Raw genomic sequence first — 21078 nt, 5'->3', positions numbered from 1 at the left:
TCACGTGATCAGAACGTTCTCAGAACGCAGTGCGATAATCTCCAAAGAAACAGAATGGTTACCAATTGGCAAAGGGGTCAGACAAGACTGCATCTTATCAACCCACCTGTTTAACTTACACACAGAACATATCACAAAGAAAGCAGGCCTGGACACAAAGGAAGGAGGAATGAAAATAGGAGGAAGGAATATTAACAATTTAAGATACACAGATGACACCATAATACTAGCAGAAAACCTTCCAGACCTGGAACAACTATGAGGAAGCTCAAGGAAAAAAGTGCAAAGGCAAGCCTACTGCTGCATATAAGGAAAACAAAAATAAGGACAATGGAAAATCTAAACAAATTCATCCTAGACAATGAAGAAATAGAAGTAGTAAAAGAGTTCTCATACTGGGGATCAAATATTGATAGAAACAGGGACTGCAGTCAGAAAATCAGAAGATAAGAATAAGGAGGGCAACTATGAAAGAACTAGAAAAGATTCTAAAATACAAAGATATACAACTGAACACAAAAAGTCAGAATTGTACAACCCATTGTTTTTCCTGTTACCAAATAGGGATGTGAGAGCTGGACAGTTAAGAAAAAAGACAGGAACAAAATCAGTTCATTCAAGATGTGGTGCTGGAGAAGACTGGACAGCCAAAAAGACAAACAAATGGGTCCTAGATCAGATCAAGCCAGACATAGCCCTGGAAACTAAGATGACAAAACTGAGTCTGTCATACTTCAGACACATCATGAGAAGACACAACTCACTGGGGAAAAAACAATAATGCTAGGAAAGGTAGAGGGAAGTAGAAAGAGAGGAAGACTGCATGCTAGATGGATGGACTCTATTAGGGAGATCACTGGCATCGTTTTGCAGGAACTAAGCAGAGCAGTGGAGGACAGAGGGTCTTGGAGATGTCTTATCCAGAGGGTTGTCATGGGTCAAGATCAACTCAAGGCCAGTTAACAACATCAATATTACTGTAGATATATTCATCTGGTCTATTTAACAATAAAGCCTTCAGGCATAAGGAAACCACAAAGTTTATTTTAACTTTTAAAAACATGAATAGATACAATTTAGGAAGAAAAAAGACACCGTGAACCCAGAATATTTCAATTGTTACAATGATAATGATGATTGAATAGAAGTAGTCTGGCCCATATTTAATGACATGTGAAAGCAACTGCCCTTCAATAAAGACGAAGCAACAATATGACTCATGCGGAGCCTAAAATTAGCAACTCCTCCTGCTTTTTCTATAGCAATTACCCACACTTCACCCACATCCAGTATGATAGTTGATCCATTGAGGCCCACTGCCTTCATATATTGATCTCCAGAGATCTTACATTTTATAACAAAAATGCCCTTTTAATATTGCATGCTACCTATCCGATAAACCTAAGAATACAATAAGATCTGTGCTACAGCAGGATAAAGTCCAACATTCACTTCCTACAATGACCAACCAGATACCTATGAGAATTCACAAACATGACACAGAAAGATGGTCTAAACATTGATATAAATAAATAAACAGGTGTTATATCACCTTCCTGCTGTTGTTCCCTAGCAACTAGTATTCAGAGACATACCATCATACTGAAGATAATATATATCCATCATGACTAGCAATAATTGATAGCTTTACCATGAATTTGTCTTATTACTTTTAAAAACATCAATCTGCCTGACATCACTATATCATTTTGAGATCATCACTTCCATAGTTTGACTATGTGTGAAGAACTATTTCCTGTTACCTGTCCTAAATCTCCCACCACTCAATTTATTTTGATGATTCTGGGTTTTAGGTTTATAAGAAAGCGAGGGACAAAACATCTCCCCATTCAGTTTCCTCACACATCATAATTTTATAAATAACTGCCATGTCCCTCCCTCATTTACTTGCTTTTGTTCTGGAGAGCTCAACATTTTGCAATCTTTACTCTGTAGGCTACAGATGAAAATTCAGTAACTGAAGCCATGTGAAAAATCAGCAGTGATTAAAAACTGAAAGTTTTTGTTGGACATAATGGACTGTACTCCACATGGTTATTATAACATTTTTAAAAAGTTGTCTGAGATAAATCAGATTTGTTTGAATTCAGCAGGTTGTACCATTTTCAAAGATTTTGTTTACATCTCAGTGAAGACAAGTTCCTCATTATCTCATTCATTCTAATAGATACTTCTCCATCTATAAAACACACTTTCTGTAATCTACAGAATTCATTAATGAATAATGTTTGGTTCTGTGCATTGACTCAAATGACAAAGACCTTAGGACACAATACGTAGAAGATAAACTTTGCTAATCTATTTCTCTAGACTTCACCTGCAGTTAAGGACTATATCCTTAATCGGGATAACAATCTCAGAAAAAAGATTTCCTCTAAGTATAAATATTTAAGACACAGATGAGGATCCTAATCTATTTACATCAGATTTCAGTGTCTTGGCCAAAATCAATAACCCCGTTTCTCTTCTAAAGCCCCACCCTCTATGCACCCTTAACTTGGGGAACAGCTAAAGAGGTGATACAAACATCACAGAAATATGAGGTGGGAGAAGTAGGAGAATAAATGTCCAATTCCATTGCCATTGGGTCCTAGCCTTTGTCCAAATATCAGGATGCATGAAAAATTTGTGACTGGGGGGCGGGGGGACACAAACAAATAAACACCAGTAAGAAATTGTTCATCTGACTTCTATTTTTATATTAATCCATATGTCTGTACGTGTGTGTCTAGAGGGAAAGAGGGGGAGTACAGCTCACAATGGTATGCACAGCATTATATGTAACGTGTAATACAGGGTTCCAATCCAATTTTCTAAAACTTAGTCCATTTGCCATATGATTCATCAAACTCACAAGGGAGAATTTCCTTCTGTCTTCCCCACCTACAGTGATAGCCAGTGTATGTATTAAATGAGAAAATGCCAACATGCCAGACTAAGTCTGAATTAGGCAGAAAGGATATCAGAGGCTATATCTAGCTGGCTACTGAAATCAGAAACTTACATGAAGGACTAAGAAGAAGGTCAAATTCAAAGGCAGATAATAAAAGAGATGCTAAAATTCCCACCTAAAGATAACTTAATGCAGTCACACACTCCTTTGGTTTCGCATTCAGTCAAAAGTGATATCACAAATCACCTTGTGAAATCGAGGGCTCAATGAAAGATGAGGGGGGAAAATCAAGATTAACCTTCTGTAACAAGGCAAATCAATCCTGAACAGATTTATATAAAACTAAGTTCCTCCAAGTTCAATGGTACTTATTCTCCAGTAAATGTGTTTGGCATTGACTTTAAACTTACATTCTCTAGAGATCTAGATTTCAAAGGAGGACACAAACAAGGGCATCAGTATAATTTTTAGTCAAGACCTGAGGAATTCCTACTGACATGATAATACAGAGCTGCTAGAAACTGAAATGAAAATGATGATATGAGTGACCATTTAGAGAAGTGCAGTAAACTCCCCTTCTGACATAAGCCCTAGAATTTCAGGGGCACCTCTGTATTCTATTTTTTAAAAAAGCAAACTGGGTTTCAAACTCACAAACATGGGCTAGAAAGGAAGTGCACATTTTGAAAGAGATAAAGGTTCTGTTCAAAGGGAATGATGAGACCAAGCATGGGGAACCTTGAACCCTCCAGTGGTTCTCATCTACTATTCCTTACCATTAGCCATATTGGCTGGGACTGTGGGGGGTTGTAAGTGAAAACATTTGGAAAGCCAAGGATTCCCCATGTATGATCTAATCTTTCACACTTCAATCCTTGTGAGGTCATTGACTACCTCCCTTCTGGCTAATTGTTCCATTCTTTTGGGACATATAGAATGAGAAGATGAACTCTGTACACAAATACACTGAGATCTGTGGCCATATACTCAGTTTAGCAGGATTATGGTACAGTGGGCCCTTGTTATCCGCTGGGGTTTGGTTCCAGGATAAAAAAAATCTGTGGATGCTCAAGTCCCATTAAATAGAATGGAAAAGGAAAATGGTGTCTCTAATATAAAATGGAAAATCAAGATTTGCTATTTAGAATTTATACCTTTTAAAAATATTTTCAAGCTGTGGATGCTTGAATCCGTCAATTAAAATAAACAGCTATCCAGTGATCAACAGCCTCAACAGACCAGCATCGAAGGCCAGCACTGGAACAGAGTGGGGGCATGGCATCTGCACGACAGGTGCCCTGACTCTACCCCATGCTGGCATGACATCGAACGCCCCATCACACGGTGGGTGGCATCACAGCACTCCTCTGGAGATGACATAGCACCAAAGGAGCACTAAAAAGCCATGGTGCTGGCGACTATGGTGCCCTTTCCACAAAGCAAAAAGGAATGCTTTTTGCAGCTCCTTTTCACACCACAGAAAGGCCAGATTGTGGGTGCAGTGTGTAGTTGCAGCGGCCCCAATCTGGTGAAGACAGAGGCACTGCAGGCTGTCTCTTAGAGGCGGTCTGTTCAGCCCTCAAGAGACAATAATAGGCCCAAAATAGCTTATAAACAGTAATTTTTTTTCTCAGGTCCAAAACACACTGCAGAAATAATCTGGTTTGGCACCACTTTAACTGCCCTGGCTCAATGCTATGGAATTCTGGGAACTGTACTTCATGTAAGTCTCTGATTGCAGACAAATCTTTCATCTACCTAGGAGACTGGCACGTTCCCTTGAAAGACTATGGTTACGGTAAAGACAAATTTGCTTATTTTTTACTCTGCTTTTTCATACTTTATGGTCAAGAGAACTAAGAATCACATATTATCACAAGTATCCCACATCTGCTTTACAAAAGTTCATAGTAGGATGAACACTTCTAAAAATTCTTTCTCTCTTTGCAACAACCTCTTTGTAACAATAACTGGAGGCAAGTTAGGTTAAGAAATGGTGGCTGTCACAAGGCCACCTGTAAACTCTGTGGGTGGGGAGATATTTTAACGTTAATCTCTCCAGTACAAATTCACTCTATCCAATCAATTACATCAGATGTAATTGGATCCATATTTAAAATTGGAGAATTAGGAATAAGCACTCCATAAAGATTTCCATGTGATGTAAATGAGAAATACCTACTAAGATGAAGCATTTCACTGAGCATATAACATCTTCTCTACTTATACTCACATCAGTAACTGCTTCATAGGCTCAGGTCCATTGATTTCAAAGGTAATCTGATAAACAGTAAATTAACATACAGTAACTAGTCTTTACAGCAAGGATAACTAAAATGTGGCTTACAGCCCAGGTATGGCCCACAAAGTTAAGTAGAGACCATTCTTTCAGAACCAAAAGTGACTTGCAGTTCACTTCCTATTTCAGAAAAAGTCCCCTCCTGGACCTAAAACAATCCAGTAGGTAAACCAGCCCAGGGGAGGCCAAAACTATGGTAAAATTTCCTTCAGGACTCCTGGAGGGTTTGGGTGTATTTTGAGTTTAAAAAATAACATTTCAGACATGGGAGTGGGGGCTCAAGGCAGCTCCCGAGGTCTGGTGAGAGGCATGTGTAGTATCAGATAGGTTTTTTTACAATGCTTTAAAAATTGTATAGATTCTCTGTCCATGTACAGTCTTGCAATACTACCAACACCTAGAACATATACCTTTTATACACAGACAAGCCACTGAAAATCAGTTCAGCACTTTCATACTGCTCACATCCATGTACAGCAACACGCAGCATTCATCACCAGATGTAAACAGACAGTTATCTCCTCTTTATAAGCACTATTTATGCTATGTTTATGCTTTGTCCTGCATGAGTAAGTATACTACGGTCTTCTTGTATGTACAAATAGTGCTGCAGTAACATACAAGTTACATTCATGTAACCAAAAGCAGAATGTGTAAAATATTCTTTTTTCCATGGGATGAAAAGTGGCTGGGTAGATTCTGAAAGAAGGAAAAGACAGAAAAGAAAAGGTTACACAGCCCCTCTGCTGTTCTTCCACTGAAATTCACTGCTTTTTTGCTAAAAAAAAAACTTTAAAAAAGAAAAGAAAAATCAAATCTCCTAGAACAACAAAAAAAATCCAGCTCAAAATGGGTAAGTCACTGTTTCACCACCTCTCATCCTCAGCTTCTCATCAACAAACCAGATCTACATGGGAACAAAGCAAGACTGGTGTGGGAATTAGTTAATGATGCTAAGATAAAATGATGCTGTCAATGGAATAAAACAAATCTGAGAGTACTGTGTTTACAGTAACTAGGAGTAAATATGTTAATATAACTCCTGGCATTTATTCAATGTTCATACTGATAAAGCCAGACCCAAAGCAGAACTCCGGATCCTTAAAATGGTTCCTGATAAACCCACAACACTCTCCAGGTTTTGTTACCTAAGCACTTCTTGACAGCCCTTGATTTTAGGATCCAAGGACATGGTTTCAGTACTTCCAGCCCCCTGCAGTTGAGTCATTTTGGTGCGCTTCAGCCTACAGTCATCTCCACTCATCACACAACAGAGAACAAGACCTGTACATGTTAATTTGTTCTATATCACTTTCTGCTTTGAATTCAGGTGTTTCCTGAAAGGGCTGGTTCTTTTTTTTCCTTTTCCTTTCCTTCCCTTTTTTATTCCCTTCTCCTTTCTTTTTCTTGTAAACAAAAATGCCCTACTTCATCTGCAAGGGTTTGTGGAGCCCAGAAAATACAGCATGACGAACCTCTAAGTACCCTGAAAGCACCAGATTCCATCTGAGTTTGGAACCTAGGCAGGGTCAGACATGGTTAGTACTTGCATGGGAGATTATCAAGGATTACCAGGTGCTATAGGCTTTATTTCAGAGCAGGCAATAAAAAAACACCTCTGAGCATTCCTCACCTAATAAAACCCTATGAAATTGGTGGTGTTGTCTTAAGTTGGCAGTCACTTTGAAGGTACATACACACACAGAAAAGGAGCGTGCTGAAGTCTATGGTTTTCTACACTCAACCTACTTCCTCAAACCTGCTTTTCACTGCATAGCATTTCAAACATATATTCAAGGGCAGCATTTCAAACAAGCTGAATATTTCCAATATGTGTTCATGTGGAGAAATAAGACAGTTTGAACATGATAATCACACGTCCAACCAAGGTTATCTTTTTTTGAGGATGTCAGATAGAAAAGAAAGTGATGAACTTTTCTCACAGGAAAACCTCCATCAGAGAAATTTGAGAAACCATCTTACAGATCTATAATGTAGGTGGAAACCTGGGAAAAACTGTCTCTCATTTTTATGCATCTGCCCTTGGGCTTGTTAAGGCCTTGCTACTGTAAGAGAAGGGCTTCTGGGTTATTCTTAGTTTATGTGGCTGACTTGCCTTTGACTGTCCTTGCAAATGTTCCAAGTTTGCCTTTTTCCATTCAAGGCTAGTCAAACTAGTTTAGTTGAATGAGCTTCCATATGAAAACTTGTGTTCACACATCTCATTACCTTTGGGTATGTGTGTGGCTTCAAGTCATCAACCTATGGTAACCCCATGTATTTCATAACATTTTGTAAGCAAGAAACACTTAAAGGTGATTTTTGCCCATTCCCTCCTCTGAAATATAGCCTACAGAACCTTGTATTCATTGGTGATCTCCCATCCAAGCACTAACCAGTACTGACCCTCTTTATCTTCCAATATCAGACAGGATCTGGTGCCTTCAGAAAAATTAGGTCACACTTAATTAGGTCACACAATCATTGTCCCTTCAGGCTTCAAGGAAAGCTTTCCTCTTTGCAAGGTTGAATATTCACCCTTCCTGTGTCACCAGGGGTAGATATTTGAGGATCCCTTTTGCAAATCGAATATGTATATGTGAACTATCTCCAGATACTCTCCAACATATTATATTTCTTTGCCTGCTGTATCAAAAACCGAGAGCGAAATTGCTAAAGAAATTATTGGAATCGAATTACTGTTTAACGGATATAACTTTAGTACATTTATTGGAGGATTGTAATGTACAGATTACACGATTGATGGCCAATTTTCTAATGGAGGCAACAAAAATCTGGTACAAATTAAATAATGGTTAGAGTTTAGTGTTAGATGATTTTAAGGATGATAAATTTTAAAGTATTCATGTAGACTATTTTAGTTAATTTTGTATTGTATTGTTTGTTGTATATTGTCTATTGAGATGCCTAATAAAGGTTGATGGATGGAATTAGGTCACATCACTACTTACAAAGTACCAAATGGTGGCAGTAACTGCCTACAGCTATACTTTTGTGCAAAAGCATCCAATGAGTACCCATTACTTACCATGTATATTGGCAACATATAATGTTAATATAAAAAGAATTTTTGGACTACTCATCAGCCCCAGCCAATATGAAAAGTGGTTGGGGACCTTGGGAGCTGTAGCCCAAAACATCTGGGGAAAAAGCATGTTCTTTACCCTTTTCAGGCTCTGTACAAGTACAAGAGCCATATTAGGTATGAGATTCTGAGAGGTTGCAGTCCAGAAGATGAATTTGTCCCATGCTCTGACCCCTTTAGCCACTCATTAGTATGCAGGTACAAATGCTACATACAAAGAGGTCCAATCTATGTAGCATGTTATTTTTACCATGGGGGTTATGGATGGCTCACCTAAAACATGGACATGATTAAGAAGTGCCTTACTTGTGGCCTGTAACACAGCTTTTCCAATTCCCAAACTCTGCCACATTAGCCCCTCCACCCCATATGGAAAGGGAAACAATCAGGTATCTCATATAGTAAATAATAATTTAAAGAAAATCAACATGTTAAGACTGCAATGATGACTGGTGGCTTCCATATCACTGAAGCAATGGACCCAAGTAGTAGTTGTTTTTCAAGACATCTCCAAGGTGCTCAGCCCAATTCCCATAATAAATGCAACACCTTAGAATGCTCTATTAAAGTTCATTCAAAGACCCAGTGTAAATTCACCACCTCACTGACTTCAGAGTGACTGACTAGCCCTGCCAGGTTACAAAGCAGGTTACAATGCACTTTGCTGGGACCCACTAAACTCAATTGGGAATATGGACAGTAAAGAACTAAATGGCCCTTTCTAAAACAGTAATGATTATTCTATCAAAATATACACAGCAACCCTAAGAATATAATGATCTGCATGTCACTTTTTGTGTCTGTTACTCAGAAGTAAGTTCCACCAAGTTCATGCAGATTTTTAGGATGCCACCACACTCCAGTTTGACACCACTTTAACTGCTATGGCTCAAGGCTATGGAATTCTGGGAACTGTTATTTTTGTTAGACATTAGCCTTCCCTGTCAGAGAGCTTTGGTGCCACAACAAACTATAAATCCCAGGGGCTGACTGATGCGGGTGGGTAGTGTTGTCACTAGGGGTGGTGTCACCTGGTGCATTAACTCATTGTTTCACACATACACCCATTGACTTCCTCCCATACCATTGGGAAATCCTGCTTGAGAAAGTTAAAGGGAATACAGAGTACAACGAAGTCAGTAATGTAATTAAAGCCCACATATTAAATGATAGGTATTAACTGTAAACCGTGTATTGATCCTAAACTCTTTCAAGCCGTGCGGCAGGGGGGGAGGGCGAAGTAGGGAATGGGGCATATGCAACATTGTATATATGTTAAAATAATTTAATAAAGACTGATTAAAAAAACCTTCCTCCCATACCACACACTATAGAATTCATAGTCATGTTTTTGTACCAATATTACTCACAAATCCTCATTATTCACAGGATAATGGCTCTTGTGTTAATCTCATTTCAATCGTGTTTTAATGTCAATTGCTTGATTTTCTTGGGTTAATCACTGTTTAAAGTCCCAATTTCCCACCCATGTGATAAACTCCTTAAAGCATTTTAAATGGAAGCAGGTGAATGCCACAACCTGTTCAAATACCTGTATTTTGACAGAAACATTGTGGCGTTTACCTGTATCTCTTTAAAATGCTTTGAGAGATGGTGAGAGTGAAGTGAAGCTCAGTGGGAGAAAAAAGGAGCCCCCACCAGATTTTTTTAATTAAAATTTCAAATTTCAAAATTTGATTTTTTTAAAAAAATAGATTGATTTTTTTAAAAAACATATTTTTAATTTTTTCTTTAAAACATTACATTTTTAACCCAATCTTCACTATGTATATGTAAATACATTTAGGTTATGCATATGATATTGTAATTGGAAGGTAAAATTTTAATTTTTCTAGTTTTTACAGTATATACTCGACTATAAGTCGACCTCATGAATTAGTTGAGGGCAAGTTTTGGGGGTAAAATTATGGATTTTGATATGACACTTGGGTAGGTTGAGGGTAAAACTTAGGGACATGCAACAAAGGATCTAAATGATGAAGCAAAGGACAACAATGCCAAATAACCTACAAAATTATGGCAGGCATAATTGTTTTGACTCACACTAAAAGCTGGATGGAAGAGAGAGATCAGAGGGAGGTCAATGCTTCCAGGACAAATTGCACTCTTGTCTTTCACCAGGGGATGCTTTCCTTTTCAAATAAGGGTTAAACTTGCAGTGGTCCCCAAACTGTGCCCTTTAAGAGATTTTGGACTTCTTCTCCCAGAAGCCTCAGCCATGTTGGCCAATAGCCTCGGATTCTGGGAGTTGATGTCCAAAATCTCTTTAGAAGCACAGTTTGAGGACCACTGGGTTAAAGTACAGTATTTACATTGACCCATGGATAAGTCGATCTTATAAGTAGACTTATACATGTGTATATACAGTATGTCACAACTATTAACATGACATTCAATGGTATATGGGATTTATGATTTATAAGTAACTTTAGTTCAAAAAAAGCATTTCTAAGGATACTGTATAGTGTGAAATGGGAGTAGGAGGTCAATGGGGATGACACTATGAGTGACCACACCAGGTAACACCAACTCTAGTGATGCCACTGACTGGACCTGGGAATCCCTTCCTGTCCCATCTATCCTTTTCTGTCTTCCCTTCCTTACCCTGGCAGCGCGGGAAGAGTAGGGGTCCTCGAAGAGTGCCCATATGCGGGGCTGAAGCCTCTTCCAGCGCCCTCCCTTCCCATCCAGCGGGGCTCCATTGGTGCAAGAGGAGGCAGAGGAGGTTCCCCCAGTGGCACCCAGGTCCTCGATGCCCAGGCGGTGCTTGGCAGCCACTTCGTCATCATCAGGATCGAGGGGAGGCTCTCCTGTGATGAGGTCCGGTGCCTCAAAGATGTCCAGTGCCTCCTCGGCATCTCGGTGCTGGCGGTAGGTCATCCAGCAGCAGGGTTCCACGTCAGTCTCGTCGATGCCCCAGAAGGCCAGCTCCTCCTCGAAGAGGGGCCCACAGACGTCAGCCGGGCAGTGGAGCTTCCCTGTCCGGTAGTAGTTGAGCACGTAGGCGAAGACCCCTGGGTGGCGGTCGAAGAAGAACTCGCAGCACGAGGTGGATGAAGCAGCCCCGGCACTCGAGACGATGGCACCACCGTCATGAGCGCGAGGGATGCCACTACCACTACCAACGCCGTCGTCCAAGGGACCCCCAACAACACCGGGGTTGGGGCCCGGGTTGGGAGCTGGCAAAGGAGATGGGAGAGGCGGGTGGTGGGGATGGTGGTGGTGGTGGTGGTGTGGATGGTGGTGTTGCTGGTCCTCCCCAATGACAACGATGCCTCCTCCTCCGGCGCCTCCCGGGGACTCGCCTTGAGACTGGGAGGCGAGGAGGGCCAGGCGAGTGCCTGGCAGCGTTTTGAGGGTGCTCCGGTAGGTCTCGTGCCTGGTGCCCCCGACGTTGAGGATCACCCTCTCGTTGTCCTCGAGCTTCCCCATCTCTGTAGCTCAGACATGACTGTTGAGGAGAGGAGGAAGAGGAGGAGAGGCGACGCTAGGCATCCGGACGGCTATTTTTAGGATGCCTGAGGAAGACAAGACAGAGAGGGTCAGGGAGAGGAGGTGGTTGTGACCTGTCTCCGGATGCTGAGCCTCCCAAGGGAGACAGTGAAGGAAGCCCAGGAAAATGAGAGAAACCCCTCACCCCCTTTATATCTGGGGGAAGGGATTCACTCCCTTTCTAACCAGCCTTCACACCTCCATGCCTCCCCACCACCAATGCCACCTGCCTGCCCCATGTTTTCCCGCCTCTTTCTTTCTTTCTTTCTTTGTTTCCTCCCTCTAAGAGTGACTAGGTGTCCTCCTTTTCCTGCCCTCCATTTCAAATATCTGTCCAGGAGGAATGCCAAAAGGTCCTCCATTTGGAGCAGGACAAAGAAAGCACAAATTGACATATTATTCATTTTAGCTCAGGGTGACCGAGGTCCTCCTTTTCCAGGACCTTTCCTTCCTTTTAGGAGGAATGCCAAAAGGTCCTCCATTTGGAGCAGGACAAAAAAAGCACAAATTGACATATGATTCATTTTAGTTCAGGGTGACCAGAGGTTCTCCTTTTCCTGTCCTCCATTTCAGTCTTCTGTCCAGAAGGAATGCCAACAGGTCCTCCATTTTGAGACGGACCAAGAAAGCGTAAATTGACATATTATTTTAGGTTGACCAGTCGCTTTCCTTTTCCAAGACCTGCCCTCCATTTCCCCCTACTGCCCAGGAGGAATGTCAAAAGTGCCTCCATTTTGAGACGGACCAAGAAGCATGGGTTTACCTCTGTCTTTTTTTTTCCCAGGAGAGTATTGAGCTTTGTATTTTTGGTCATGTCCTTCTTTTCTTTTCTTTTCTTTTCTTTTCTTTTCTTTTCTGGAAGGTCCTCCATTTGTGGTGCCTTGGTGGTCAGGACTTCTGGGCACCTTCCCCCTGACCTCCAAACCACCCTTCTACACACACACCATATATACACAGACACACGCACATACACACCCCATATATATATATATATATATACACACACACACACACACACACACAGACCATATATATATATATATATATATATATGTACACACACACACACACAGACCATACACATACACACACACACACACACACACACACATATATATATATAAAACCACCCTATACACACACACATATATATATATAACCACCCTATACACACACATATATATGTATGTATATGAAGGGTGGTTTATCTGTCCAATCTCTTCCAGCCTTCAGAAGCGGAGCCTTCCAGTTTTAACCTCCCCGTCGAGTCAAAACCAAGGCTGCGTCCGCACCGGAGGAATAGCCCGGTTTGATGCCGCTTTGACAGCCATGGCTTAGGGAGAGGGGATTCCGAGGGTGTGGTCGATCTGGTGCCACAACAAGCGACCACCCTCAGAATATCCCTCTCCCTGAGCCGTGGCCGTCAAAGCGGTATCAAACCGGGTTAGCCCTCCCGTGCGGATGCAACCTGGGTGCCCATTTTGTCCCTCCAGGGCACTGTCTAGCTTTCCAGCCCAACAAACCCCGTTCCCTAAATTCAGGAGGGAAGGTCTTTCTCCTCCAGAAAAGACACCCAGAGAGCCTGGGAGCCTGGTCCGAGAGAGAGCCCGAGGCACGCCCTGCCTGGGCTCCTCCAGCCTCCTGCCTCCGCTGGACTCCACCTGAGAGAGGATGCTGTTCCCTGAATGGAGAGGGACCACCACCATCCCTGCCTCCCTCTCCCTCCCCGGCCAGGTCCCTTACCTCGGAGGAGAAGAGCGGCTCTTTCGGGCTCCCCGGCTGCCTGCTCCTTGGAGGAACTACTTGTTGTGGCCACTGGCTCGCCTCCTCCTCCTCCTGCCGGGCAGCTTCAGGTGGCCATGCCTCCCCTCTTGGTAGCCAGCCCCCAGAGCCAGAGCAGAGTCTCCCCACCTGCTGCTAAGGAACCTCCCTGGTGTCATTGTGGGAGAGACAGAGAGAGGAGACACACACAGAGAGCAGGCAGCATCACAACCATCACATACACACACACAAGCACATGGGGAGGGGAGAAGGGAGGGAGGAAGGGAGGGAGGGAGGGAAGGAGGAATGAAGGAGGGGGCAATTGTGATGCTGCTCAAAGCCAGGCATCCAAGCTCCAGTTCGTCTCTGGTGAAAAGCCACCTGGGTTGCATCTGTACTGGGGAAATAATCCAGGTTGATCCCGGTTTAACTGCCCAGGTTTCATGCTCGGGAGAGAGGAAGCAGCAGATCCCTGGTTTTATAAAGACGGTGAGGAAGGAGCTGTCCTTTCAGCACCACTTCTACCCACCCAGCCCTTGGCAACCTTGGCGCCTTTTGCCCTTGGTCCTTCGGTTATGGGGCAAATTGCCTTTAAGGCTTTAAACCTCAGGAGCAAACTCTTCTAGAACACGGCCACCCAGCCCGAAAAACCCTCACAAAAAACCCTATATGTCTTTAAGACTGTTTGTCCACTAAAGAAGCCGCCTTCCTGTCCTTCATGCCTTTATTTCACATCAAAAGCCTCGGGAGCTAGCAGAGGTATTTGTTTGCTTCTTTGTTTGTTTGTTGACCCGTGCTTTCAAGTTGTTTCAGACCCTCTTGTGCGGTTTTTTGGACAGATTTGTTCAGGGAAGGTTTGCCCTGAGGCTGAGAGAGTGTGGCTTGCCCAAGGCCGCCCCATGGGTTTTCGTATCAAAGCAGGGAATTGAACCCTGGTCTCCAGAGTCGTAGGCCAATGCTCAAACCACTATTCCATGCTGGCTCTATAGAAATGTTTACCTAATATGAAAGTGGCCTTCCTTGCAGGTGAGGATGGTGCAGAGAACCTTGGCACCATAACTAACATGAAAGTGGCTTTCCTCACAGTCTTGGAGGACCTTGGTACCTTCTTTTATAGGAAAGTGGCTTTTATCACAGGTGAGCATGGCACAAAGGGACTTGGCACATTCTCTGACAGGAAAATTACCATCCTCATATATGAGGATGGTGTGGAGAACCTTGGCACCTTCTCTGATATGAAAGTAGCTTTCATCACCGGTGAGGATGGCACAAAAGGACTCAGCACCCTCTTTGATATGAAAGTGGCCTTCCTCACAGGTGAGGATGCCACAGAGGACCTTGGGACCATATAGGAAAGTGGTCTACCTTGCAGGTGAGGATGGCACACAGGAACTTGGCATCTTCTCTGCTATGAAAGTGGCCTTCCTCACAGGTGAGGATGACACAGAGAAATTGGCCCATGAATTCCAGTTGCTAAGAGAGTGCTATGACAGGCACAGTAGCTGGGGAGGGGTCAGATAGGTCTTGGCATAGGACCTTCCTCTGATGTGTGTTTCTAGACTGACCTTCCTATCCCATGACTCACAGATAATAATTCTCCTATACTGTTCTAGCTTTTGCTCTCTCTGTCACTACTAAATCCCCACTCCGTAAGAATTTGTCTTTATTATTTCTAGGAAGTCAGTGCAAACTTCTAGAAACTGGAGGACGTCATCCAATGTAGAATGGTTTCCAAGAGCTAAAGAATTATACTAGAAAAGCACTTAGACTTAATTGGTGCATCCCTTTTAACAGAGAAGTATATTTTGTTCTGAGATCTAGAAAACTGGGTGGAAGATATGTTTTGGCTCAGGGGGCTACATATACAGACGTAATCCTAAAGTGTCAACATGTAGTGGTTTGAGTATTGGACTCTGGAGACCAGAGTTTGAATCTCTGTTCAGCTATGGAAACCCAGTAGGTTACCTTACAAAAGTAACACTCTCAGCCACAGAGGAAGGCATTGGCATATAAAACCCTTTCAACAAATATTGCCCCCCCCCCCCCAAAAAAAAAAACCTATGATAGGCTTGCTTGCTTTAGGCTTGCCATGAGTTGGAAACAACTTGAAGTCATACAAAAGCAACAACCCTAAATACACTTACACATGCTCTTCTCACTGCTTCAATTTTCCAGCAAAAAGACCATCCTGGAGCTAAGGATGAGTAGTGAGTTGGCCACATTTGGTGATGACACAAATTTATTTAGGGTCATGAGAACCAAAAATTATTCTCTTGAAGTTATTTAGAACTTGTTTAGAGTAATGAGAACAAACATTTGTGTTCTCATAAATTGTGAATGTTCTTTCCAAAGTGGCAGAATGAGCATTAAAATGGCTAATGAAAATTAACATAAGCATAAGTAAAGTAATTCATAGTGAGGCAAAAAAGAATAATAACCAATTCACTGATGTGCTGATGGGGTTTGAGCTGATAGTGACTGACCAAAAAAAGCATTTTGAGGATGTAGTAAAAAGCTCAGCGAAAACATTACCCCACTGTGTGGTTATTTTTTTACAGGGCAAATTCCATGTTGGGCCTTATTAGAAAAGGAGTAAACAAAAAAAGTACTGCCAGTAAAATACTGTATGGACCCAGCATGGTGTATTAGTTTGAATATTGAACAACAGCCCCATACAGACAGGTCAAAATAATGCTGCTTCGGGTCACTTTGGAGGTATGCTGTTTAAATGTTGCATGCGTCCTAAGAGTCTCGAAGCCGCACCAAAGGCACAATCCAGTCCTAAGGAATGGAATGTGGCTTTGGCATGGCTTCCAGACTCTTAGGATGTTTGCATCATTTAAACAGCATACCTCCAAAGTGACCCGAAGCAGCTTTATTTTGGCAGTCTGTATGGGGCCTAAGACTCTTGAGATATGTGTCACTGAATCCCCACCCAGCTCTGGAAACCCCCTGGGTAAACTCGGGCAAGTCACTCTGTCTCAGCCTCAGAGGAAGGTGATGTCAACCCCCCTCTGAATAAATGTCACTAAGAAAATCCTAGGAATGGTTGAGCTTAAATCAGACATAGGACAAAGATGGAATATAATGCCGATCTAATACAAATCCATGGTGCAACTACATTTGGAATGCTGTGGATAGTTCTGATCACCACAGCTTTTAAAATAGAAATTGTAGAGAGAAGAGAATTGCAAGAAGGGACAGCTGAAATGATGAAGGAACTGAGAAATTCCCTTATGAGGAACTGTTACAAAACTGGAAGCAGTTCAGCTCATAAGAAAGGTAGGTAAATTGAGACATGATAGAACTGTATAATATTATGTGGAGTAAGCAGGTAAGAAGAGGTTTTTCTCATAATGCTAGAACCTCAGGGACATTCACTGACACTGAGTGATAGAAGATTCAGCACAGAAAAGAAGGTACTTTTTTTTTTTTACAGAGCACATCTAGTGGAATTTACAGCCACAAGAAGTAGTGATGGCTGCCAATTTGGATGGCTTTAAAAGGAGATAAACTAAACTCAGAGAGATAGGTCAATCAATGGCTACTAATTAGAGTCCTGGTGGTGCAGTGGTTAAATGCCTGTACTGCAGCCACTCACTCAAAACCACAAGGTTGCGAGTTCAAGACCAGCAAAAGGGCTCAAGCTTGACTCAGGCTTGCATCCTTACAAGGTCGCCAAAATGAGTACCCAGATTGTTGGGGGCAAATTAGCTTACAGTTGTAAACCATTTAGACACTGCTTAGGTGGTATGAAGCGGTATATAAATGAAGTTTGTTTGTATTAGAAGTCATATACTTCTCAATATCAGTTACTTGAGGAACATAAGGTGGAGAATGCATTTGAACATGTCCTACTGGCAGGATTCCCATAGGCAACTTGGTTACTATTTGAACAAAATGTTTCTCTACATGGGCCTCTTTTTTGATCTAAAAATATTCAGATTTTATTTTGTTTTGTTTTATTTTGCAAGAGTAAAACCTACTGCCTAGAGAAGACCAGTCTCATATTTCTTCATTTCCTTCCCCTCCCCGGGGTTCAGGAAGGCTCAAGCACACTTAAAAGATTGTTATTCTTAATCAAGAAGCAGGAATAGATCAAAGAGAGGTCTGAAATCCCATCTGAGTAGATTTAAGCTAGTCTGAGTTATCCCATCATCTCCAGATAGTCAGGACTGATGGATGTTGTAGTCTTAACTATCTGGAGAGCCTTAGATTGTGAACTACTACCTAAAATATTAACTATTTCAATCCACTGTTATCTTATATTTTTTAAAAATAGGATTGTTATGTCCTCCAAAAACAGAAAGACAAGATTTTGAAAGCAAACATACTGCTTCACTGAATGGTTGTAAATGCAGTTGTAGAATGCCTATGTCCCTGGTTACCCTGAGATCTACAGATTGTGTGCATGCATAGTGTCTAAGGTAGGACTGGGAATTGTATGGGCCTCTAGATATTCTTGGTCTATAATTTCCAGCAATTCTAGCCAGTATAGAATATGACCGTGATGGCGAACCTATGACACATGTGCTACAGGTGACACGTGATGCCATTTCGACTGGCGTGGACCAGGGAGAAGCAGGAACAGGCAAGTACGTCCCCTGTTCCTCCTACTCCCTGCCATTTCTCAGCCTCCAGCTGTCTCTCTGAGACAGCTGGGAGCTGGAAAATGGCACTGGGGAGAAGGAGCCACAGGCATGCACCTCCAGCTCCTCCTCCTGGCCTTCTCCCAGCCTTCAGCCACCTCTACAAGACCACTGGAGGCCATGAATAGGGCAGGTGGGAGGAAGAGCAACTGGTGCATGCTGGTTGCTTCTCCCCAGAGACCATTCCTGGCCTCCAGCTATCTCTGGAGGGACAGCTGAGGGCACGGAAAGGTCTGGGAGGAGGAGGACCAGGCATGTGCCCTCTTCTCCTCCTCTCCACAGACCTTTCCTGACTCCCCAGCTGCCTCTGGAGGGACAGATGGGGTCAGGGAAAGGTCCAGGAAGAGAAGGACCTTTCCTGACCTCTAGCTGCCTCCGAAGGGCTCTAGGACCTGCCATGGATACAAAAATCTGTGGGTACTCATGTCCTATTATGCACAGTGGTGTAGTAATATGGTGCTCTTTATATACAATATCAAAATCAAGATTTGCTTTTTGGATTTTTAAAAAGATTTTCAAACCATGGATGGTTGAATCCATGGATGGTTGAATCCATGGATAGATACATAGGGCTTATGCACCACAGCCACACCTACCAACAAATTCTTTGGCATACCATATATGGTTCTTTTCCCCTTTAGTTCTTTTGGGTGCTAGGAAATCTACACAATATATCCAAAGAAAAAAAGTAAAATAAAATAAAATCACAGGTCTCACCTTGAACTATTACTGAAGAGTCAACAAAAGAAGGAACTACTACAAAGACTATCAGAGGAATTATACACATTAATCAACAGTCTGTTTGAGATTACTGTCTACATGCCTTGCAGTGAGAAAATGAACCAGGAATACTATTTCAGAAGGAAATTAAAGGACCTCCCTCCATCCCAGCTGCCATTGTTCCTGGAGGCAGATAAGAAAAGGCAATATCTGCTGAACTGAATCCTCTCTTACACTGCCATCCTATTTCCTTTTGTGTAATGTCTTAATTAGATTGTAAGACTGAGGGCAGGGAATGAGGGAGTTTTGGTTTACCTCTTACTTGTAAAGCACCGTGTATAGTGATGGCACTAAATAAATAAATAAATAAATAGTAACAGTTAATAGAAATGATAAACACAGACAATGCCAGAGTCATTGATCAATTATACCGCTATACCTGGAGAACCAGCATTGTGTAGTAATTAAGGTGCAAAACTAGGACCCTAGAAACCAGGGTTTGAATCCCCACTCATCCATTAAAATTTCCTGAGTGACCTTGGGCAAGTCATAGTCAGCCATGGCTCGAAACAGATGGGCCAAATAGACCAGCGCAAAGCTGAGCTTGCGCTGTCCACACTGGGACCTCAGCAACTACATGCACCCGGTCCTGATCTGGGCTGCCTCCAAAGTCCTGAACCAGGGGACCAGAATGGGTGTTGCTTATTTTTCTCATGAGTTGAATAAAACAAAAGTTTGAGTCGTTGTGCCAGCAAATCCATAACATTTCGTTCGCATTCACTTCCATACAACATGGACTAAAAACAGCCTTTTTCTTTAAAAGTGATTAAGTTTGCTGATCAGTCCTGAATTTACATGAAAAATGTAGGTATCAGCCTAAGTTTAAATATTAGTTTTTGTCAGACTTGGTTTATGAATGAACTTTTTTTATTTAAAAAAGATATAAATAAAAATATTTCATTGAAAGATACCCAGATTAGTTGATGGACTGCATCCAAAATTTTATTAGTCTCTTTGTTTTGGCCCCATTAGATTTAACGCATCAAGTTTGGCTTTCTTATGGATTTGTTTAGCCAGACAGCCAAACAGTCAAACAGTTTACATTATAGTATAAATATATTCCTAGGTGAAATTGAAAGGGAGGCAAAACACTAATACTCTCAAAAATCAAGTCCTGAATCAACTCCGCGAATCAACTAATCCCCTCCAGTAGCTTTCATTTTCATAAGTGGCTGTTTACATAGAAACATTTCTAACTTCTTCTTTTTTTCCTAGTGAGAGGGTTTAGTTATCTGAAGAATCCAGTGATTTATGATTTTCTGCAGGCATACAAACACACAATAATATAAACGTACAAAATATTTAAATACAATCAAATTCCCTAATAGAAATACTTTCACATTTATTCTCTTCAAATTCTTTTTCTATCACAGCTAGAATACTATATATATATTTTTGTGTGCACACAATATATATATCCATATAGGTAAATATATATGATTACAGAACAATATTTAGATGTGGTCAAGTTTCCTATTATTAGTACTTTCATATTTACTTTCTCCCAATTTTTTTTTCTATAATACACTTAATGTATATATCTGCACACAAACACACACAGAGACCTCAACCAACATTAACTGAATTCAACACACATGTTCACTAGCTATTGGTTTCATAACTGAAGATCTGAGAAAATTTGTTGGAATGAACAGACTTTTTCAAACAACAATATCCCTTTCAAAGTTTGGAAGAAAGGTACATATTTTGTATTACCAAAAAGCAATGATGAGAATAGCATTTGAACAGTACAGAAGAGGTTTCCTCTTGGAAGATTTCCTGCAAAGCTTTCTCAGATCCCTGACTGCTTAGAATCTTAGAATCTTAGAATCATAGAGTTGGAAGAGACGGCAAGGGCCATCCAGTCCAACCCCCGGCCATTCAATCAATGCATCCCCAACAGATGGCCATCCAGCCTCTGTTTAAAGACCTCCAAGGAAGGCGACTCCACTACACTCTGAGGGAGTTTGTTCCACTGTCAAACAGCCCTTACTGTCAGGAATTTCCTCCTAAAGTTGAGGTTTAGCTTACATCCATTGCTCTTTTCCTGAAGCTT

General features: G+C 41.7%; 1 protein-coding gene across 1 annotated transcript in view; it reads right to left on the bottom strand.

The window, feature by feature from the left end:
* Positions 1-13827, bottom strand: part of KCNC2 (potassium voltage-gated channel subfamily C member 2) — a 130069-nt gene extending 116242 nt beyond the window's left edge. The window contains 2 exon segments of the mRNA XM_042470382.1: positions 10945-11858; positions 13576-13827. Coding sequence (XP_042326316.1) covers positions 10945-11772 — 828 coding nt within the window. The 5' untranslated portion in view covers positions 11773-11858; positions 13576-13827.
* Positions 13828-21078: the final 7251 nt, after the last annotated feature.

The sequence above is a fragment of the Sceloporus undulatus genome, chromosome 5 (assembly GCF_019175285.1).
Source record: "Sceloporus undulatus isolate JIND9_A2432 ecotype Alabama chromosome 5, SceUnd_v1.1, whole genome shotgun sequence".
Taxonomy (NCBI): Eukaryota; Metazoa; Chordata; class Lepidosauria; order Squamata; family Phrynosomatidae; genus Sceloporus; species Sceloporus undulatus.
Note: the sequence above shows the minus strand (reverse complement) of the source record. Positions and strands in the feature narration are given on the sequence as shown.